At 38.6% G+C, this 24,550-nt stretch overlaps 1 protein-coding gene across 4 annotated transcripts in view; it reads right to left on the reverse strand.

Moving 5' to 3' along the window:
- Positions 1–18,173, reverse strand: part of RAD54B (RAD54 homolog B) — a 94,991-nt gene extending 76,818 nt beyond the window's left edge. For 3 of the 4 annotated variants that reach the window (XM_060287166.2, XM_060287168.1, XM_030862890.2), the window contains exons 1-3: positions 18,063–18,173; positions 11,758–11,908; positions 1,118–1,286 (exon numbers count right to left, since the gene is read on the reverse strand). In XM_060287166.2, the coding sequence (XP_060143149.1) occupies positions 1,118–1,286; positions 11,758–11,892 (304 nt within the window). In that variant the 5' untranslated portion in view covers positions 11,893–11,908; positions 18,063–18,173. The remainder of the gene's footprint in view (positions 1–1,117; positions 1,287–11,757; positions 11,909–18,062) is intronic. The other variant, XM_060287167.1, reaches the window with a different exon arrangement.
- Between the last annotated feature and the right edge of the window lie 6,377 nt (positions 18,174–24,550).

The raw sequence follows: 24,550 nt of genomic DNA on the forward strand, positions 1-24,550 counted from the left end.
TAATTATCACAAAGCTCCAAAACTTCCTTCAAAAGGGTTAAGCGTTTAAGGCACTTTGTTGATTTGCACTGGTATCTTAAAATAGTAGTTATATTCTATAGACCAGCAAATGAGGCTCTCTCCCTGACACTCCTTATTCAACCAAAAAATAAAATGTTATTTAGAAAAATGTAGTCTTAATGGTGCCTTTCACAGGCCAAATAAACATCCATGAACATCCTAGATAAATTTTAATTACCTGAAAAATACTAATCTCTTACAGATGCAAAAAGAACCATAGCCATTATTTTAACTCAATTCAACTTGTTAAATGCTTGGTTTTCCTGCAATTATATACTTTCATAATTCAAATCTAACTGATTTTAACTTACTCCAATGGACTAAAATGAATCAACAGTTTTACTCATTTAAAGTTCACCACTCCTTTTAGTGCTGTTAATGCATTTTAAAACTTTTTTAAAAATCAAATCTTTAGAACTTCCCTGGTGGCTCAGTGGTTAAGAATCCACCTGCCAATATAGGGGACATGGGTTCAAGCCCTGGTCCAGGAAGATCTCACATGCCACGGAGCAATTAAGCCTATGCGCCACAATTACTTAGCCCATGCACTAGAACCGCAAGCCACAACTACTGAGCCCACGTGTCACAACTACTGAAGCCCACACGCCTAGAGCCTGTGCTCTGCAACAAGAAGCCACCGTAATGAGATGCCCGTGCACTGCAACAAACAGTAGCCCCCACTCACCGCAACTAGAGAAAGCCCACATGCAGCAACGAAGACCCAATGCAGCCAAAAATAAATAAGTAAAAATAAGTAAATTTAAAAGAAAATCTTTAAACACAATTTATTTTGCTACTTGAGGTAAAGACCATTATTTGACCAATAAGTTTACAATGAATAACCTTAGACATATGCCTACTACAAAATGCAAGATTTGAATGATGTGGTTATTAATCCATCATTAAAGATAAATTACGACAACAAAAAATCTGAATTGCCAGCGACCTAGTGGTATTACATCAACTATTTTCAAATATAACATATTCATTCTTGTAAATAATCAATTTAAATAATACTGTAATAAGCCTGGTCAAGTACAAACCTGAACAGTCTTACCTGTATGATGTGGGTCTGATGTTGTCTTTGCAGATGCTTCCAAACAATATTTTTCCCTGTAATTATCCTCATGATTAATTCCTCTAGAACTTTCTTCAGTAGGCAGATTAAAACTGCATATTCTGGGATCATTTTGTGACTGCAAAAAAGTATTCTTATTTGCAGCAAACTAAAAGAACAAAATATGTATTTTATGCTGATATTAAACTTAATTTCCCATATTTTTACATAATAGATTCCTAATTTAAAATGTGAGCTACTAGTTTCTCATACCTAAATGGGGAATATTTAAAAATAAAAATTATAATTTTTATTGTTTGTTTTTTAAGCTACTTTTATTACATAATAAAAGCTGAAAGACATCACAGAATGAAAATTATGCTTACAATTATAGTGTATTTTAAGCAATATATCAAATGAGGTTTTAAACAAGTCACAATATGCCATTCTCAGTCAACTGCTTTTATTCTTGCTAAATTTCTCAATATTAAAAGAAACATTTAAATATTGTTCATTTAAGTGCGATAATGATACCTGCACTGTATTGTTGTTTTAACAGTACCTTATGTTTTAAAGGCAAATACTAAAATATTTACAAATGAAAAGATATTCCTGGAATCTGCATCAAAATAATGAGAGGGGAAGAAGGGGGCAGGGAGCTGGAGAGGAAAAAATGAAGCAAGAACAATTGTCATAAACTGACAATTGTTGAAGCTGGATGATGGGTACATGGGGGTCCTTCATATACTCTTTTCTCTATTTTTGTATATGTATTAGCTTTCTGTTGCTGCTGTAACAAATTACAAGAAACTTAGTGGCTCAAAGCAACACAAATTTATTTTATAATTTTGTAAGTTTGAACTCTCACTTGGCTCTTAATGGACTAAAATCAAGGTAATCAGCAGGGCAGCATTTCTTTCAGGAGGTTCTAAGGGAGAAAACATTTCCTTGACTTTTCAAACTTCTAAAAGCTACCCACATTCCTTGGCTTGTGGCCCCATTCCTCTACTTCAAAGCCAGTTCCTCTGCATCTCTCTGCCCCTGCTTCCTTAATCACATCTCTTTCTCTAACCCTCTCATCTGTCTCCCTCTTCTACTTTTAAGGACCTCTGTGATTATACTGGGCCCATCTGGATAATCCAGGATGACCACCCCCCACCCCATCTCAAGGTCCTTAACATTAATCACCCAGTCAAAGTCCCTTTTGCCACGTGAGGTAACATACTCACAGGTTCCAGGGATTAGGACATGGACATTTTTGGAAGGCCATTTTTCTGCTTACCATAGTATGTTTGAAATGTTTTTTAAATAACAACTCACAGTAACAGACACAGTCATCATATCTCTATAAATATTCATTATAATAAATTTCAGAGACATTCAAAAACCTATCTGATAAGATTTTAAAGTAAGTCAGGTGAGGGAGGAGTCAAGATGGCGGTGTGGGAAGATGCAGAGTTAGTGTCTCCCCACAACTAGGGTGCCTGCTGGCCGCTGGTGGGGGATTTTGACCCCCAAGGAGACGGGAGGAACCCCAAGGTGAACCAGTAGGACAGAGGGGTACCGAGGGGGGAGAAGTGGAGGCCAGACAAGATCAGCGCCTCTGAGGCCAGGGAGATCAGGAGAGGCAGGTAGGACGGACTCTCCAGGAGAGCGGGTGAGGAGCAGAGGGCAATTGTATGGCCCTCTTGGGCAGGGGAGGCTGCTGAGCTCCCAGGCCGGTCCCCTGCCCTCCAAGGCCCCCCCTTCTCCTGTCCTCCCCCCAGCACCGGCTGCATTGGTCCTGGGGCATAGGAGGGAGACTAGGGAGATCAGGAGAGGCAGGCAGGAAGGGCCCTCCCAGACCGGAGGAGCAGGAGAGAAGAGGAGGGTGTTTGCCCCACCCACTCAACCCCAGGAAGCCTGCTAGGCTCCCAGGTGCGGTTCCCTGCCCTCTGAGACCGGGGTTGGGGGCACAACTGGGCCCCTTCTGTTCCTTGAGCCTAATCCGCACTGCCAGGGCCTTTTCCAGCCCTGTGAGTCTGGATCATGGGCCAGGCCCACCACCCAAACTTCGCCCCTGCTTAGGCCCTGCTCTCCACAGCCAAGGCCTCGCCCACCCTTTTTTTCTTCCTTTCCCTCCTCCTCTTTTTTACTCTTGTGGTACTGATGTACCTTCTGGTTGTTGATTCATCTATATTTTTATTTTTACATTCTTTCTAACGTATCTGTTAGTCTCCTAGTCTAATTTTATTTTCTACTTTGTTATTTTTCTCTCTTTTAGTTTTTTGCCACCACGCACAGCTTGCAGGATCTTGACTCATGAGCCTGGGGCTGGGGGAAGCTCCTTCAGTGGGAGCTCCGAGTCCGAACCACTGGACTAACAGAGAACCTCTGACCCCAGGGCATATTCATTGGCGTGAGGTCTCACAAAGTTCCTCATCTCAGCACCAAGACCCAGCTCTACCCAAGAGTCTACAAACTCCAGTGTTGGAAGCCTCAGGCCGAACAACGAGTAAAACAGGAACACAATCCCACTCATTAAAAAAAAAAAAAAAAAAGAGAGAGAGATGGCAAAAAAGAATGTCACAGATGAAGAAGCAAGGTAAAAACCTACAAGACCAAATAAATGAAGAGGAAATAGGCAATCTACCTGAAAAAGAATTCACAGTAATGATAGCAAAGGTGATCCAGAATCTCAGAAATAGAATGGAAGCATGGATTGAGAAAATACAAGAAATGTTTAACAAAGATCTAGAAGAACTAAAGAACAAACAAAGAGAGATGAACAACACAATAACTGAAATAAAAAATACACTAGAAGGAAGCAATAACAGAATAATGGAGGCAGAAGAACGAATAAGTGAGTGGGAAGACAAACTGGTGGAAATAACTGTCGAGGAGCAGAATAAAGAAAAAGAATGAAAAGAATTGAAGACAATCTCAGAAACCACTCGGACAACACTAAACGCACCAACATTTGAATTATAGTGGTCCCAGAAGAAGAAGAGAAAAAGAAAGGGTCTGAGAAAATATTTGAAGAGATTATAGTCGAAAACTTCCCTAATGTGGGAAAGGAAATAGTCACCTGAGTCCAGGAAGCAAAGAGAGTCCCATACAGGATAAACCTTATGAAAAACACACCAAGAGACATATTAATCAAACTAACAAAAATTAAATTCAAAGAAAAAATATTAAAAGCAGCAAGGAAAAATACAAAAATAACATACAAAGGAATCCCCATAAGGTTACCAGCTAATTTTTCAGTGGAAACTCTGCAGGCCAGAAGGAAATGGCAGGATATACTTAAAGTGATGAAAGAGAAAAAATCTACAACCAAGATTACTCTCCCCAGCAAAGATCTCATTCAGATTCGATGGAGAAGTCAAAAGCTTTTCAGACAAACAAAAGCAAAGAGAATTCGGTACCACCAAACCAGCTTTAAAACAAACACTAAAGAAACTTTTCTAAGTGCGAAACAAAAGAGAAGAAAAACACCCACAAAAACAAACCCAAAACAATTAAGAAAATGGTAATTGCAACATATATATCAATAATAACCCTGAAGGTAAATGGATTAAATGCCCCAACCAAAAGACACAGACTGGCTGAATGGATACAAAAACAAGACCCATATATATGCTGTCTATAAGAGACCCACTTCAGACCTAGGGACACATACAGACTGAAACTGAAGGGATGGAAAATGATATTCCATGCAAATAGAAATCAAAAGCAAGCTGGAGTAGCAATGCTCACATCAGATAAAATAGACTTTAAAATAAAGACTATTACAGGAGATAAGCAGGGACCCTACATAATGATCAAAGGATCAATCTGAGAAGATATAACAATTATAAATGTTTATGCACCCAACATAGGTGCACTCTAATACATAAGGCAAATGCTAACAACCATGAAAGGAGAAATCTACAATAACACCATAATAGTAGGGGACATTAACACCCCACTTACACCAATGGACAAATCATCCAAACAGAAAATAAATAAGGAGACACAAGCTTTAAATGACACAATAGACCAGATAGATCTAATTGATATTTGTAGGACATTCCACCCAAAAGTGGCAGAATACACTTTCTTCTCAAGTGCACATGGAACATTCTCCAGGATAGATCACATCTTGGGTCACAAATCAAGCCTCAGAAAATTTAAGAAAATTGAAATCGTATCAAGCATCTTTTCTGACCACAACGCTATGAGATTAGAAATCAATTACAGGAAAAAAAACTGTAAAAAACACAAATACATGGGTGCTAAACAGTGCGCTACTAAATAACCAAGAGATCACTGAGGAAATCAAAAAATACACAGAAACAAATGACAACAAAAACACGATGACCCAAAAGCTATGGGATGCAGCCAAAGCAGTTCTAAGAGGGAAGATTACAGAAATTTAATCTCACCTCAAGAAACAAGAAAAATGTCAAATAAACAATGTAACCTTACACCTAAAGCAACTAGAGAAGGAAGAACAAAGAAAACACAAAGACAGTAGAAGGAAAGAAATTATAAAGATCAGAACAGAAATAAATGAAATAGAAATGAAGAAAACAATAGCAAAGATCAATAAAACTAAAAGTTGATTCTTTGAGAAGATAAAATTGATAAACCTTTAGCCAGACTCATCAAGAAAAAAAGGGAGAGGATGCAAATCAATAAAATTAGAAATGAAAAAGGAGAAATCACAACTGACACTGCAGAAATACAAAGGATTATAAGAGACTACTACAAACAATTATATGCCAATAAAATGGACAACCAAGAAGAAATGGACAAATTCTTGGAAAGGTACAATTTTCCAAGACTGAACCAAGAAAAATTAGAAAATATAAACAGACCCATCACAAGTAATGAAATTGAAACTGTGATTAAAAATCTTCCAACAAACAGAAGTCTAAGACCAGATGGCGTCACAGGCAAATTCTATCAAACGTTTAGAGAAGAGCTAACACCGATCCTCCTCAAACTCTTCCAAAAAACTGCAGAGGGAGAAACTCCCAAATTCATTTTACGAAGCCACCATCACCCTGATACCAAAACCAGGCAAAGACGCCACAAAAAAAGAAAACTACAGGCCAATATCACTGATGAACATAGATGCAAAAATCCTGAACAAAATACTAGCAAACAGAATCCAACAGCACATTAAAAGGATCATACACCATGATCAAGTGGGATTTATCCCAGGGATGCAAAGATTCTTCAATATACGTAAATCAATCAATGTGACACACCACATTAACAAACTGAAGAATAAAAACCATATGATCATCTCAATACATGCAGAAAAAGCATTTGACAAAATTCAACACCCATGTATGATAAAAACTCTCCAGAAAGTGGGCATAGAGGGAACATACCTCAACATAATAAAGCCCATATGCAACAAACCCACAGCTAACATCATTCTCAATGGTGAAAAACTGAAAGCATTTCCTCTCAGATCAGGAAGAAGAACAGTATGTTCACTCTCGTCACTATTATTCAACATAGTTTGGAAGTCCTAGCCACAGCAATCTAAGAAGAAAAAGAAATACAAGGAATCCAAATTGGAAAGGAAAAAGTGAAACTGTCACTGTTTGCAGATGACATGACACCATACATAGAAAATCCTAAAGATGCGACCAGAAAACTACTAGAACTAATCAATGAATTTGGTAAGGTTGCAGGATACAAAATTAATGCACAGAAATCTCTGGCATTCCTATACACCAACAACAAAAAATCAGAAAAAGAAATTAAGGAAACAATCCCATTTACCACTGCAACAAAAAGAATAAAATTCCTAGGAATAAACCTCCCTAAGGAGGTGAAAGACTTGTACTCAGAAAACTATAAAACACGGATGAAAAGAACTCAAAGATTACATAAACAGGTGGAGAAATATACCATGTTCTTTGATTGGAAGAATCAATATTGTGAAAATGACTATCCTACCCAAAGCAAGCTACAGATTCAGTGCAATTCCTATCAAACTACCAATGGCATTCTTCACAGAATTAGAACAAAAAATCTTACAATTTGTATGGAAACACAAAAGACCCCAAATAGCCAAAGCAATCTTGAGAAAGAAAAACGGAGTTGGAGGAATCAGGCTCCCCAACTTCAAACTACACCACAAAGCTACAGTAATCAAGTCAGTATGGTACTGGCACAAAAACAGAAATATAGATCAATGGTACAGGACAGAATGCCCAGAGATAAACCCAGGTACATATGGGCACCTAATTTACGACAAAGGAGGCAAGAACCTACAATGGAGAAAAGACAGCCTCTTCAATAAGTGGTGCTGGGAAAACTGGACAGCTACATGTAAAAGAATGAAATTAGAACACTACCTAACACCATAAACAAAAATAAACTCAAAATGGATTAAATACCTAAATGTAAGACCAGGCACTATAAAACTTTTAGACGAAAACAAGGAAAAACACTCTTTGACATAAATCACAGCAAGATCTTTTTTGACCCACCTCCTAGAGTAACAGAAATTTTGTGCTACAAATAAAATCATCAAGAAAGTGAAAGGCAAAAACAGAATGGGTGAAAATATTTGCAAATCATGTATCTGATAAGCGACCTATGTTTAGAATATACAAAGAACCCTTACAACTCTATAATAAAAAGCAAATAATCCAACTTAAAAAAAGGACAGGGCTTCCCCGGTGGCGCAGTGGTTGAGAGTCCGCCTGCCGATGCAGGGGACACAGGTTCATGCCCCGGTCCAGGAGGATCCCACATGCTGCGGAGCGGCTGGGCCTGTGAGCCGTGGCCGCTGGGCCTGCGCGTCCGGAGCCTGTGCTCCGCGACGGGAGAGGCCACAACAGTGAGAGGCCCGCATACCGCAAAAACAACAAAAACAGAAACAAAAAAAACATACGTCTACACAACAATTTATACACTAATATTCATCAGCATTATTCATAATACCTAAAAAATTTTAAAAATGGAAACAAACCAAACACCCATCAACCGACAGATGGAAAAATAAAATACGGTATATTAATAAAATGAAATATTATTCAGTGTGGCAAGCAGAATAATGCCTCCCGAAGGTGTCTACACCCTAATTCCCAGAACCTGTGGATATGTTACCTTATGTGGCAGAAGACTCTTTGCAGGTGCAATTAAGGTTAAGGACCTTGAAATAGAGAGATTGTCCTGAATTATCCAGGCAGGCCCAATCTAACCAAATGAGTTCCAGTTTCAGAGAACCAAAAAGATGGCAATATAAGAACTCAAACCGCCATTACCAATTTTGAAAACGTAGGAAGGAGACCATGAGCAAAGGAATGTAGGTGGTCTGTAGAATCTAGAAAAGGCAAAGGAAACATTCTTTTTTTTTTTGCGGTACGTGGGCCTTTCACTGTTGTGGCCTCTCCTCTTGCGGAGCACAGGCTCTGGACGGGCAGGCTCAGCAGCCATGGCTCACAGGCCCAGCCGCTCCGCGGCATGTGGGATCTTCCCGGACCGGGGCACGAACCTATGTCACCTGCATCGGCAGGCAGACTCTCAACCACTGCACCACCAGGGAAGCCCAGGAAACATTCTTAAAACCTCCAGAAATAAATGCAACCCTGCCAACACCTTGATCTTAGCCCAGTGAGACCCACGTTGGGCTTCTGACCTACAGATCTGTAAGATAATACATTTGCATTATTTTCCTTTTTTTTAAAATATTTATTTATTTGGCTGCATCGGTTCTTAGTTGCAGCACATGGAATCTTTCGTTGTAGTGCACAGGCTCTTCGTTGCAGCGCGTGGGCTTCTCTCTAGTTGTGGTGCGTGGGTTCAAGAGAGCGCGGACTCAGTAGTTGTGTAGTTGTGGTGTGTGAGCTTAGTTGCCCTGAAGCATGTGGGATCTTAGTTCTCTGACCAGGGATCGAATCCACGTCTCTTGCATTGGAAGGCAGAATCTTAACCACTGGATCACCAGGGAAGTCCCACATTTGCATTGTATTAAGTCACTAAATTTCCGGTAATCCGTTACAGCAGCAATAGAAAACTAATACATTCAGCAATAAAAAGAAATGAATTACTGATACATGCTACAATGTAGATGAGCCTTTTGAAAAACACTACGCTAACTGAAAAAAGTGAGTCACAAAAGGCCACATGTGTGATTTCATTTATATGAAATGTTCATAATAGGTAAATATATAGAAACAGAAAGTAGATTAGTGGTTGCTAAGGGCTGGGGGATTTTGATGGGCTGATGTGTATGAGGTCTCTTTCTGGAATGATAAAAATGTTCTTTTGGTGAGCATTGCACAACTCTGAACATACTAAAGACAACTGAATTGTAGTAGGTAGACTACAGGTATGTGAATTGTATTTAAATAAAGCTGCTTGTACAAAAAGAAACCTTATTTAAAATTAAAAACTATGCTTACATAGTTTTCTCCTTATATTGTGGCCAGAATTCTAAAGGAGTGTAGGATAAAACAAACAGATGCAGGTCAAAAAACAGAGTCAAAAATCAATAGATGTTTTCAACAACAAAAAGACAAAACACCAGTTAAAAGCCAAGGACTTGAACAGATATTTCTCCAAAGAAGATAAGCAAATGGTCAATAAGCACACGAAAAGACGCTCAGCATTACTAGTCATTAGGAAAATGCAAATCAAGACCACAATGAAATGCCACTTCACACCAACAAGAATGGCCATAATCAAAACAAAACAAAAAAAACAACAGCAATGAAAACAGAAAATAACCAGTGTTGCTGAGGATGTGGAGAAACTGGAACCCTCATACATGGCTGGTGGGAATGTAAAATGGTTCAGTAGCTATGGAAACAATTTGGTAGTTCCTCAAAAAATAAACACAGAATCACCATATGATCTAGCAATTCCACTCCTAAGTATATACACAAGAGAACTGAAAACAGGTACCCAAACAGAAACTTGTATGCCAGTGTTCACATCAGCATTATTCATAATAGCCAAAAAGTGGAAACAACTCAAGTATCTATCAATAAATGAGTGAATAAACAAAATACAGTATATACATATACAACTGAATACTACTTAACCATACAAAGCACTGATGTTCTGATACCTGCTACAACATGAATGATCCTGAAAACGTCAGGCTAAATGAAATAAGCCAGAGACAACAGGGCAAATATTTATGATTCCATTTATATGAGGTACCTAGGGTAATCAAATCCATGGAGACAGAAAGTAGAATAGTGATGACCGGAAGGGAGAGCAGGGAATTATTCCCTAATGGTTACAAAGTTTCTGTTTAGAGTAATGAAAAAGTTTTGAACACAGACAGTGGTGATTTTTGCACAACAGTGTTAACGAAATTAATGCCACCTACCTGCATGCTTAAAAATGGTAAAATGGCAAATTTTATGTTATACATATCTTACCATAATAAAAAAAATAGAAGAAATATTAGTAGACTTTAATCTCCATAACATAAATGAATCAGAGAACTGTAGAGTAGCAGAAGTGTGGACTGCCCATTTTATATATGCTCTATATAACCTTTATATAACTTCTATATACCTAAGACTAAAACAATCCTTCATATTAGTAGTAAAGAATATATATTAAGACTGTTTCGGGGGCTTCCCTGGTGGCACAGTGGTTAAGAATCCACCTACCAGTGCAGAGGACGCGGGTTTGATCCCTGGTCTGGGAAGATCCCACATGCCGTGGAGCAACTAAGCCCGTGTGCCACAACTACTGAGCCTGCACTCTAGAGCCCACGAGCCACAACTACTGAAGCCTGTGTGGCTAGAGCCTACGCTCCGCAACAAGAAGCCACCGCAATGAGAAGACTGCACACCACAATGAACAGTAGTCCCTGCTCGCCGCAACTAGAGAAAGCCCGCGCGCAGCAACGAAGACCCAACGCAGTCAAAAATAAACAAATAAATTTATAAAAATTAATAAAACTAAAAAACAAAAAAGACTGCTTCGGGACTTCCCTGGTGGTCCAGTGGCTGGGAGTCCGCCTTCCAATGCAGGGGGTGTGGGTTCGATCCCTGGTTGGGGAACTGGGATCCCACATGCTGCAACTACTGGGCCTGCGCACCCTGGAGCCCTCATGCCACAACTAGAGAGACGCCCGCTTGCCGCAGCAAAAGAACCCCACAGGCCACAAAGAAGATCCCGCGTGCCGCAACTAGGACCTGACGCAACCAAATAAATAAACAAATAAATAAATAATGTAGATTTGTTTAAAAAAAAAGACTGTTTCGAGCACTTACTTTTTACAAGCATAAATGAAAGGAAGTGTCCAGAACACTGATATAAAGCATTATTTATATGTTTTCTCTTTAAGTTGCCTTAAAGTTTTCACTTATTTATGTGTTACCTTTAAAAAGAACACTGATCAGAACAACTTTTTTTTTAACAAGAATCTCCACCCCTTCCCTTGCAGAGGTATTTATCACTGTTAAGAAAAGTTTATTTTACAGACCTAACCCAAGTTTATTTTATGTCGTTCCTTTAAAATATATATATTTAGTCATTATTTCTAAGGTTTTTAGAAGAATTTATCAGAGATACCGAAAATTCCTATAGGCATTAAGTATTACTACCTGTTTAAATGGCACTTTTTAAAAAATACATGCTTCTCTAGATTATACTTCCTTTACTGTTTTGTTTTGTCTTTTTACCTCAGATAATTTTATATCTGAATTCAGCTTTGTAACCTCTTCATTAGGACTTGGATTACTTCTTGCTGGCGGTATAAATTTTGGCTTTTTGAAGGGATTCCCTTGCAACTGACTTGGTGCTGCCGATCGTCTCATATTCAGCAGTATTAACCTGAAAAATACCCAAAACAAAAATGATCTAGTCATAAGTCAGATTAGAATCACCTCCAAGTATATATCATCACTACAATCATGACATCTTAAAAAATATAAGAGAATAAACCTGTAAAAAGCCTTAGGAAACAAATTCAACAGCTGGTAACATTTTATTTTCCATCATAAAAGGCTTCTGAAAATATTTAAGATTTAAATTACCTGGTGTAAACCTGAGCATATATTGTATCAGTTTTGATAAAACTATAGATTAGATAATGATTCTATAGCCTTAAACTCAATTTACATAGTAGTTTCAAAAGAAACATAATTATTCACAGACATACATCCAACATGTTGCTTTTTTTCTATTCCATTAATCCATAAACTGCATGAGGGTAGCAATCATTCTTGTTTTCTTCACCACTCTGTAAGCAGCTTCGACCACAAAGCCAGATACATTATAATCACTAAAGAATATTTTTGAATGAATGAATAAAATCCTGGCAATTAAAAGAACACATTTACAGTTCAATTTCCTTTTAAAACCATGGGATATTTTAAATATATAAATCAAGAGACTAGAACCAGGTTTCCAAACTTTTGCTCAATATTATTTCCACCAGGACAGGACAGGTGAGACAGATAAAAGCCAAGAACATTACATGCACACATCATGCTTCTGCAATGGACGGCAGTAAGCACTCTTATTCAAAGTAATCTCACAAAACACTACACAAGATATGGCATCAACAAGGATGTACATGGCTACCAAAATTATTTGTTTAATCCAGAAATTCCACTTCTGGGAATTTACTCTAAGGAATTACCAAAGATATACTCAAAGAATTATGTATAAGGGTAATCATGCCAATATTACTTATAGTAAGAGAAAAAAAAGGAAATTTGAATATCCATAACAAGGTACTAGACAAATAAGTTACATCACATCCACAAAATGGAACACACTCTCTTCATACACCACTAAAGTGGTGAGTCGTACTGCAGTTTCCCAAGCAAGCCATGTTCTCTTTTCCTCTAGGCCTTTGAACAAACTTTCCCCTATACAGTGTTGGGAATGCCTTTAGCATTTTCCTTTGCCTGATTGATTCCAATTTATCCTTTAGGACTCTTAACTATGAGCCCTCTTCATCTCTGCTCAAAGACTGGATTAGAGACCCTTCCTACGTGTGCACTACCCAAGCACTTTTCACACTGTAATGAAACTACCTATTAATTCACCCAAGCTGTAAACTCCTGAATCAGGCATGAAGTCTTACATTCCATTCATCACTATATTGCCAGTACCAACACAAGAAGGCATTCAGTATTTGTTATATAAATAATTCTACAGCCATTAATGGGGAAAAAAATCACATTTTAAAAGAATGTTTAGGGACTTCCCTGGTGGCGCAGTGGATAAGACTCTGCGGTCCCAATGCAGGGGGCCCAGGTTCGATCAATGGTCAGGGAACCAGATCCCACATCATGCCGCAACTAAGAGTTTGCATGCCACAACTAAGGAGCCCACCTGCCGCAACTAAGACCCAGTGCAACCAAATAAATAAATATTTAAAAAATAATAAAAACGGGTATCAAAAATATTTCCAAGTTAGTAATAAAAATAAGTCCTTAAATTTAAAAAAATAAAAGAATGTTTAATGATGTGAAATGTTTTTTATATATCAAATAAAAAATGGCTATAGAAAGCAATTTTAGCAAGGCTGCAAGATACCAGGTTAATACCCAAAAGTCAATTGTCTTCCAACATACCAGCAATGAATAAGTGGAATTTGAAATTAAAAACACAATACCATTTACATCAGCACCCCATAAAAATGAAACACTTAAGTGTAATCTAACAAAACATGTATAAGATCTATGTGGGGAAAAACTATAAAACTCTGCTGAGTGAAATCAAAGAACTAAATAAATGGAGAGATTCCATGTTCATGGATAGAAAGACTAAATATTGTTAAGATGTCAGTTCTTCTCAACTTTATAGATTAATACCATCCCAACTAAAATCCCAGCAATTTATTTTGTGGATATCAAAACACTGATTCTAAAGTTTATATGGAGAGGCAAATGACCCAGAATAGCCAACACAATATGGAAAGAAGAGAACAAAGAGAACTGATAATACCTGACTTTAAGACTTAACATATAGCTACAGTAATCAAGACAGTGTGGTATTGGTGAAATAGACAAATGAATCAACAGAATAGAATAGAGAGCCAGAAATAGACCCACATAAAGACAGTCTTTGACAAAGGAGCAAAGGCAATACAATGGAGCAAAGATAGTGTCTTCCACAAATGGTGCTAAGACAACTGGACATTCACATCAAAGAAAATGAATCTAGAAACAGACTTTACACCCTTCACAAAAATTAACTTAAAATGAATCAGAGGCTTACATGTAAAACGCAAAGCTATAGAACTCCTAGAAGATAATATAGAAGAAAAGCCAGATGACCTTGGGTATGGTGATGACTTTTTAACTACACCACCAAAGGCACAATCCATGAAAGACGATAATTGATAATCTGGACCTGATTAAAATTAAAAACTTCTGCTCTGAAAAAAGGCAATGTCAAGGGAATGAAAAGACAAGCCACAGACTGGGAAAAAATATTTGCAAAAGGTGCATCTGATAAAGGACTATTATCCAAAACGTACAAAGAAATCTTAAAACTCAACAATAAGAAAACCCAGTTAAAAAGTGGGCCAAAGACCTTAAAAGACATATCACAAAAGATATACAGATAACAAATAAGTACATGGAAAGATGCTCCACATCATACGTCATCAAGAATGAAGAAAATCCAGAACACTGACAACACCAAATGCTGGTGAGGATGTGGAGCAGTAGGAATTTTTGTTCATTGCTGGTGGGAATGCAAAATGGTGCAGCCACTCTGGAAAACATTTTAGCACATTTTAGCACTTTCTTGCAAAACTGAACATACTTTTAACATAAGATAACTCCTTTCAACAAAGAGTTGAAAATTTATGTCCACACAAAAACTTGCATACAAATAGTTATAGCAACTATAATTACAATTACGAATAGTAATTGCCAAACTTGAAAGCAACCAAGCATTCAGTAGGTGAATGGATAAATAAACTGTGGTGTATCCAGACCATGGAATGTTATTCCACACTTTAAAAAAAAAAAAAGCTGTCAAGCCATGAAAAGACATGGAGGAACCAAAAATGTATATTACTAAATGAAAGAAGCAATCTGAAAAGGCTACATACTGTATGATTCCAACAATGTGACATCCTGAAAAACTATGGAGGCAAAACTATGGAGACATTAAAAAGATCAGTGGTTGCCAAGGGTTAGGGGAGGGGCAGGATGCAAAGGCAGAGCAGAGAATTTTTTAAGGCAATGAAAATATTCTGTATAATGCCCTAATGATGGATACATGTCATTATATATTTGTCCAAATCCACAGAATGTAGAATGCCAAGAATGAATACTATTGTAAACTATGGACTTTGGGTGCTTATGTGTGTCAACTGTAAAAAATGTACCATTCTGGTGAGGGATGCTGATAATGAGGGAAGGCAGGGATATATGGGAAATCTCCACCTTCCCCTCAACTTTGCTGTAAACCTAAAAGTGCTCTAAAAATAATAAGATTTAATTTCACAAATGGCTACCAAACATGTTCAGCATCATTCCAATTTTATAAAAAAAAAAAAATAGTATGTGTGTTTGTACTTTTTAAAAGACTAGAAAGCAAAGGGGCATGAGGAACTTTTCGGGGTGACTGAGATAACCTGCATCAGATTGTAGTATGATTACAAGTTTGTCAAAACTCATCTAAGTATACGCATTGAATTATAAACTGTAAATTACACATCTATAAAGATTTTTAAAAGACTAGAAAAACACATGCCACAACATTAACACTGACTATGTCTAGATGTTAGAATTACCAGTAATTTTTTATTTTCTTCTGAGTTCTTTCCTACATATTTCCAATTTTCTACAAAAAAAAAAAAAAAGAACTGCAGCCAATTAAGCTGTGACACGCCATCACTGATGGTTAGACATTTCCCAATTACAGCAACTTAAAAATGATGACATACATGAGTATTCGATAAATAACCAGGCTTTATATAGTTTGAGGGATTAGTAGTGGTATAAGAATTAATAAACAGAAACCTCAATTAAAATACAGACCAGAGGGCTTCCCTGGTGGCGCAGTGGTTAAGAATCTGCCTGCCAATGCAGGGTACACAGGTTCAAGCCCTGGTCCGGGAAGATCCCACATGCTGCAGAGCAAATAAGCCCATGCACCACAACTACTGAGCCTGTGCTCTAGAGCCCGTGAGCCACAACTACTGAGTCTGCGTGCCACAACTACTGAAGCCCGCGTGCCTAGCAACACGCGCAGCAACAAAGACCCAAAACAGCCAAAAATAAAAATATATTAATTACTTAATTAAAATTTTAAAAAAACATGATGTCCACATCATGAAATTTAATAGGTTCCATTCTCTACATTTAGTCAGACCCGCCTGCAGACTGACACCTTTTTAAGAGGAACACTAGAAAAATACAGTAACTAGAAACTTTGGGCAAGCTATTTAAATGCTCTGTATATCAACTTCCTCATTTATAAAATAAAGAGAACAGACTAGCTGCTAAAACTTCTTTCAACACTCAATCCTAAGAATCACTACCTTAAACCCTTAAACTTTTCTACACCTAATACACAATGTCTAATTTTTCAACCCTTTATTTAACCTGTAAACTAAAGAAAATAATAATGAATTTGAGTATGCAGGCATGTGAGAAGCAGCACAGGGCAGTGGTTAAGAAAACACTCTGGAGTCAGCCTGCCTTGGCTTGATTTCTAGCTCTGCCATTTATATGTGACCTTAGGCATCCATCAAGCCATTTAACTTGTTGATGCATTTCAAAGTAAACTGCAGACATCAGTATATTTCCCCCTAAATGTTTCTGGATCCTTATTACTTCTTAAATTAGTGCTATTTGAGCCCTCTTCCCAGGCCCTAAAAATAACGCCCATTTGGCAGCCCTACTGTGATGCTCCAACATCTGTTACACTCTTAACACCTACTGCTTCTGTTCTCCCAAGTAAAATGGCAAATCCAGGCTGATGATACATCACAAGGCCTACAGTACTTGGCAATTTAATACACTGTACTGTGTAATAATTAAGAATACAGTTTTGGAGGCAAATGCCTGAATATAAATCTGGACTGACACTTCCAAGCATGTGATCTTGCACAGTTTACATAACCTCTTTGTGTCTCCCTTTCCTCATCTATGACAGGCGGTACAACAATAATTACTCATAAGATTGTTGGGAGGATTAAATGAAATACTTAAAGTACAAAGTCTGACACACAGTAAGCACTCAATGTTACCTGTAATATTACTATCTATGATAATCATTATTAGATGTTTAATACATAAGGTCCTATAAGAGCAGAGATAACAAAGTTTCCGCGAGGGGGGATAGCAAAGGATGAAGTTCGACAAAGGGGATTATGACCAGAATCTGTGGATTCGGTTTGGCTTTGAAGGGGGAATGGGGTGCAACCATCAAACCTCTAGGATGAAAAAAAAAAACCTCTAGGACGCAAGAATGCAAATAAAACAGTCAAGAACCAGCAACGCACCTCCCCTGCTGTTTCTGCTTTTCGCCTTCTAACTACATTAGGTAGTAGTTATTTCACTTCGTGGCTTAAATCGCTCCTTTGATTTTGTGGCCCCGCTAAACCGGCCTACAAAAATCTTCCGTTACTTACTATTAATTAATACCGTGCAGGAGAGTGGAGATTAGTCCTGGGGAAAGAAACCCAAGCGCCACAGAAGCCGAGCGGGCTGACCGCAGTGCGGGCGCGGAAGCACCACCGTCCGGAGTCGCCTCTCGCGTCGGCCTCCCCACCACAAACACACTCCCACGGCGCGCCCTCCGCCACCAGCCACCCCACGGCCAGCAGCGAAGGCGCCCCTCACACTTGAGACCCCTCCGCGCTCCCAGACCCGCAGGAGGCGGCCACAGGCGCTCCGCCGCCTTCTTTCCCTCCTCCGTCGGAGGCCTACTCCGGCGCCTCTCCCCTCTTTGTCCCACACAAGCCTACAGGCTGTCGCAGCCTCACAAGCCTCCCCCTCCAGGGACGCACCAGAGAGGATCCGAAGGACGCTGCGCCACCAGCCAGGAGGAACCGGAGGAGACAGCGCTCCCTCAACGACAGAGCGGCTCAAGGTTCCCGCCTCGGCTCTGCCAATTGCGGACGAGCCCATCGCGCGTGCGCACTACCTTACTTCCGCAGATCCCAGTCCAGCTCGACTCTGATTGGACGACCTTATCGCATCACTGCGCAAGTGTTTTTGCCTTTCTCCTTGACCTCTGCCAAGTTTGATTCGGGATTATGGTTCAATTAGAGAAGTATTTATTTGCTGCCTACGGTCAGACATGATGTTCATGCTGAGGCTACAGACCACATCCTAGGACAGATGAGGCATAGTTCTTAAATCTGAGAACATCTACATGGATATGTTCGTGCAGTTTGATGGTCTGTCTGCATTGTAAAAATATACAAATATAATGGATTTTTACCATATAGCTCCTAAATTATGCCGCATTTTAGGAATGAGGGAATTTCAACGACTTTGTTAATATGTTCCTTTTAGGTACCCAGCTGAAATAAGTGAACTGACGTTTTAAAGTTGGTCCAACACCTTTTTAATATGGTGACTAGTTAGAAATACATAGGTCGTGGGCCCTTTAATGTAAAAGTATCCCCAAACCAGGTCACCGTCTGTTAATATGTAGAAAAATATTCCAGTTTGAACAAAACACCTTAAAACGTGTGAATACAATAATTTTCATTATTTAGCATGATTTTCAAAAGACATTAACTCTAAAAATACGTGAAGAATTACAGTATTAAATCTTACCAAATTGTAGTAGAGTAGCTATCTTTTTTATATAATAAATTGTTACAATTTTTTGGACTTTATTTTGGTAAAATCAGGAAGTGGTAGCTGAAGCAGAGTGAGTTCAGGGAGTAGTAGATGAGGTCAAAGAGATAACAAGGAGGGGGAAAATCATGTAGAAACTTGTGGACCATTATAAGAACTCTGGCTTTTATTCTGAAATGGGAGGGTTTTGAGCTGAGTTAGAAGACTATTTACATAATTGAGACAAGAAACAATGGTGGCTTAGCCCGGGTGGCTGCAGCAGAGACGGTAACATTTGGAGTCAAGATATGTTTTGAAGGTAGAAGCCAGATCAGAGGTAGAGTGTGAGAGAAAAAGAGTAGATAAGAATGACTAAGGTTTTTGGCCTGAGAAACTAGAAACATGGAGTTGCCATTTATTGAGAAAAAGAAAATATCAGAGGAGTAGTTACCATGGAGGGAATGGGTTCCTCATCTCCTTTGTGATGTGGGCCCTTTGGTGTGAGGTGGTTGCTGCTTGGTTCCTCATCCCCTTTGTGTTGTGGGCCCTTTTGTGTGAGGTGGTTCCTGCTGGGTGCTTACTAGGCAATGGTGGAGATGTCAAGATGCAAATCTGGGACATCACAGGAGAAGTCTAGGTTGGAAATTTAGAGGAATCAGCATGTATAGGTGCTATTTAAAGCCGTGACCCCAAGAACAAAAAATTTAAAAAACAGACAAATAAAATAAAGCCATGACTCTGAATGAGGACAAGATAGCGAATATAGTTTAAAAAAAAAAAAAAATCTTCATCCGGAGGAATTCCCTAGCGGTCCAGTGGTTGGGACTCAGCGCGTTCACTGCCGTGTCCTGGGTTCAAACCCTGTCCAGGGAACTAAGATACCTCAAGCCGTGAGGTGCAGCCAAAAATAAATAAAAATAAATAAAAAATCTTCATCCAGGTAATTCTATGGATACAGATATCTTTGGAAAAAAAACATTTTGGTAAACTTTAGTTCCTTTCCTTCTTTAATCATTAATTAAATACTAAAGTGTTATCACAATTAAATACTTTTTATAAGGACATTATACTGTGTCCTCAGGTTCAGTTAACTTTAGAACTACTGAAAGTAAAAGTTTCTGTAACTTTAAATTTTGAATTAATATTTGTTAATTGGGTTTTGATAATGTTGGCTAATTGATTAACCAACACCAACATCAGAGCTGAATGTTTCTCCTAGGGGGAATGGAGAGGAGAAAAAGAATTTGAATTCCTCCTTTTCGTGACATTACCCTTCTTTTTTCAGTTGTGTTTATTCCACTTATTTCTTAGCCACTACATTTCATCAATTTTGGACTGCTACTTTTTACTTCAACTGTTCAATAAATATCTGTAATAACATCTCTTATGATTCATACTCTACACACATTCTGAATCCTATTTTTTTAATTTATTTTTTACTGAAGTATAGTTGAATTACAACTATGTGTTAGTTACTGCTGTACAGCAAAGTGACTCAGTTATATTTTTTAAAATAATTTTTCATATTATTTTCCATTATGGTTTATCACCTGAATCCTATTTTATACTTAAGAATATATGAGAAAAGAGGTCCACTGATAATTTAATTTGTTCATATCACACAGCAAGTTAACAAATAGGAAAGTCAGGACTAGTGCCTAGCCTTTTTCATTCCTAATTTTTATGCTTTTTCATCAAAATGAGTTTTGGAGATACAGTTATTGAACAGCTTTTTAAAATTTCACATGTTTATGGAGCAGCTTTGGATATTTGTTTTACATGACTTTGGCTTACAAGTGAATTCTTTCTGATTCCTTATTTAACTTAAAGGAAACAATGATTCCAGAGGACCCTAAATTGTTCTAGTAGAGCCAGGTGAAATGTTTAGTCAGAGTAAGTAGCAATTGTACTGTTCCAGGTTTACCAGAACATTGAAAAGCTTCATCCCTAAACAACTTAAAGCAGCTGCAGACTTAAGGGGGTCCATTAGGCCTGCTTTAGTTCAAACCTTTACCAAAATACTCCCAAAGCCTCTCTTTAGCAAAGAGAACTTCACTGAGGAATAATATACAGTTTGTCAACACAAATCATTTTTTAAGATTTATTAACTTGAAGGACTTCCCTGGTGGTCCAGTGCCTAAGACTCCATGCTCTCAATGCAGGTGGCCCGGGTTCAATCCCTGGTCAGGGAACTAGATCCCACATGCTGCAACTAAAAGTTCACATGCCACAACTAAGAATTTGCATGCCACAACTGAAGATCCTGTGTGCCACAACTAAGACCCAGCACAGCCAAAAGAATAAATAAATAAATATTAAAAAAAGATTTACTAACTTGAAAATTTTTTAAGAATTTTCTTTGGCTATTTTAGTCTTCTCCTTTCTTTAAAATGAAAACCTTGCAATTCAGCATTATATTTTTCCAAATTAATACCTCCAAACATTATTCCATTTAAAACCCTTAGGGAGGGCTTCCCTGGTGGCGCAGTGGTTGAGAGTCCGCCTGCCAATGCAGGGGACACGGGTTCGTGCCCCGGTTCAGGAAGATCCCACATACCGCGGAGCGACTGGGCCCATGAGCCATGGCCGCTGAGCCTGCGCGTCCGGAGCCTGTGCCCCGCAACGGGAGAGGCCCCAACAGTGAGAGGCCCGCGTATCGCCAAAAAAAAAAAAAAACCCTTAGGGAATTCCCTGGTGGTCCAGTGTTTAGGACTTGGTGCTTTCACTGCCGTGGCATGGGGTTCAATCTCTCTGGTCAGGGAACTAAGATCCCGCGTGTGGCTTGGACAAAAACAAAACAAAACAAAATAAAACAAAAACCCAAGAATACATAATATGATAAACATACTAACCAGAATAGGGTCATTAAAAAACTACACTTCAGGGCTTCCCTGGTGGTGCAGTGGTTGAGAATCTGCCTGCCAATGCAGGGGACATGGGTTCGAGCCCTGGTCTGGGAAGATCCCACATGCCGCGGAGCAACTAGGCCCGTGAGCCACAACTACTGAGCCTGCACGTCTGGAGCCTGTGCTCCCCAACAAGAGAGGCCGCGACAGTGAGAGGCCTGCGCACTGCGATGAAGAGTGGCCCCTGCTCGCCGTGACTAGAGAAAGCCCTCGCACAGAAAGGAAGACCCAACACAGCCAAAAATTAATTAAGAAAACAAAAAACAAACTAAAAAAAACTACACTCCGAGGATACTTAGGCAGCATGAAACAATGCAGCATATTTAAGAACATCTTAGATATGAAAGAAGCAGATATAAGAACCTAGAACACAACAATCAGAAATGGAATTTCCAAAGCAGTCGGTAATCACAAAAAGTACAACTAGATTCTGCAGTTACAATCTAGGACAATAAACCCAAAGGCAATCTTTATATGTAAACTATTGGAAAGAGGAGGGCTTTGGCACACATAGCTTTTAGCAATCTCTTCTTTGTTCCCCACAAATTGAACATATACTTTCTTACTTCTCAATCATGCTACAAATAGCATTATGAATTCTGCGTACCTTCCCACAAATTCACACTCCAATATAATTGCCATGACAAAAGTTATAAAATCTTTCAAATTGCCAAATCTAGGCCATCTTTTCATCTTCACCTTTTGTGATCATTTGGAGCATGTGGCACATACTTACCACCCCTAAACCTCAGGTCTCTTCAGCTGTTTCAGTTCTGCTTTACTGACATGCTAACTTATTCCTCAACCTGTTCAAGCACCTGCCCGTCTCTTTTCCCACTAGAAAGTACTTTCAAACCAGTAACTGCTTCGTATAATTTTATGCCATCATGGCCTAATATAATTCTAGAGGTATTAGAGTGTCTTAGAAATATCTTTTCTATGTGATCCTTCCATTTCCATTACCACTATCTTAGCTGAGGACATTACTTTTCATCTAGGTCACTGGATCCAAACCTGGCTGATGAATCTCCTGAGAAGTTTTTAAAAATAGATTTGTAGCCCCTGGAACTTGGATTTTTTTAAACTTTTTATTCTATATTGGAGTATAGCTGATTAACAATGTTGTGTTAGTTTCAGGTGTACAGCAAAGTGATTCCGTTATACATATACATGTATCTATTCTTTTTCAAAATCTTTTCCCATTTAGGTTGTTATGTAATATTGAACAGAGTTCCCTGTGTTATACAGTAAGCCTTGTTGGTTATCCATTTTAAATATAGCAGTGTGTACATATCAATCCCAAACTCCCTAACTATTCCTCCCACCCCCACCCCCACCCCCACCCCCATAAGTTCATTCTCTATGTCTCTCTCTGTTTTGTAAATAAGTTCATTTGTATCATTTCTTTTTTGCATATAAGCAATATCATATGATACTGCTCTCTGACTTACTTCACTCAGTATCACAATCTCTAGGGTCCATCCATGTTGCTGAAAATGGCGTTATTTCATTCTTTTTAATGGCTGAGTAATATTCCACTGTATATATGTACCACATCTTCTTTATCCATTCCTCTGTCTGGAACCTGAATTTTTTATGACCTCCCCAGATGATTCCTAAATTTGAAATCCATTGATATACAAACTTTGGGGGGCATCAAACTTTAGCACAATCACTTGCAGGACTTGTCAAAGCACACATTGCTAGGCTCCACCTCCAGTTTCTTACGTCTGGGGTGGTGCTTAAGAATATGAACATCTAATAGATTCCCAGCTGATGCTGGGCTGCTGGGCTGAGAACCATTCTTTGAGGATCACTGATTTATCGACAGATCTTTGCTGTAATTGATTAACTGCTCTTCCTGACTCAGTCTCTTCCCTCTCTAATCCGTCCTCCCTGCTGCACCAGAGGAAGAGTCTTTCTAAAGCAGATGATTACGAATTAATTTATGGAAAACGCCTTTTATAGTGACTGGCTAATAGTAGATCCTCATAAAAATGTACCAAATTTTAAAATGTCGGGCTTCCCTGGTGGCGCAGTGGTTGAGAGTCCGCCTGCCGACGCAGGGAACACGGGTTCGTGCCCCGGTCCGGGAAGATCCCACATGCCGCGGAGTAGCTGAGCCCGTGAGCCATGGCCGCTGAGTCTGCGCGTCTGGAGCCTGTGCTCCGAAACGGGAGAGGCCACAGCAGTGAGAGGCCCGCGTACTTCAAAAAAAAAAAAAAAAGTCATTCAAATTAACAACAACCAAACTTTAGTTACTCCCTATGGCTTATATAGCAAATAATAAGACCTTTAATAATTTTCATAATTTAGGCCTTATCTCCAAGTACACCTTTCCTCCATTTCCTCTACTTGCACCCCTGCATTCTACACTGGCCAAAGTAGACTACTCACTGTTCTCTGCATTTTCATACCGTCTACAACCTTTTATATTTTAAAGTATAAATACTATATTTTAAAAATACTACCACATGCCCCAAAGTATACTGGAAATTCTTAGAAAGTAGACTATTTTCACTTACAATCTATGTCTATAAGACCATTATAAAATAGTGCCCCCAAACTAAAAACCTCCCTAAAAAAAACACATCTAACTTGTCTGGTAGAGCTATAAATTAGTATAATTCTACTAACTTACATGTTATTTCTCAAGCAGGCATTAATTCCAATGACTTCAGAAATAATTTATCAAGTACGTCATATATGGTATACTTTTTTCCAGGCAAACGTTTGAACGAATATTGCTCTACATATTTTAAAAAAAATCAAATATAGACTTTAATCTCCAAAATTCAGTG

This window comes from Globicephala melas, chromosome 17, assembly GCF_963455315.2.
Source record: "Globicephala melas chromosome 17, mGloMel1.2, whole genome shotgun sequence".
Taxonomy (NCBI): domain Eukaryota; kingdom Metazoa; phylum Chordata; class Mammalia; order Artiodactyla; family Delphinidae; genus Globicephala; species Globicephala melas.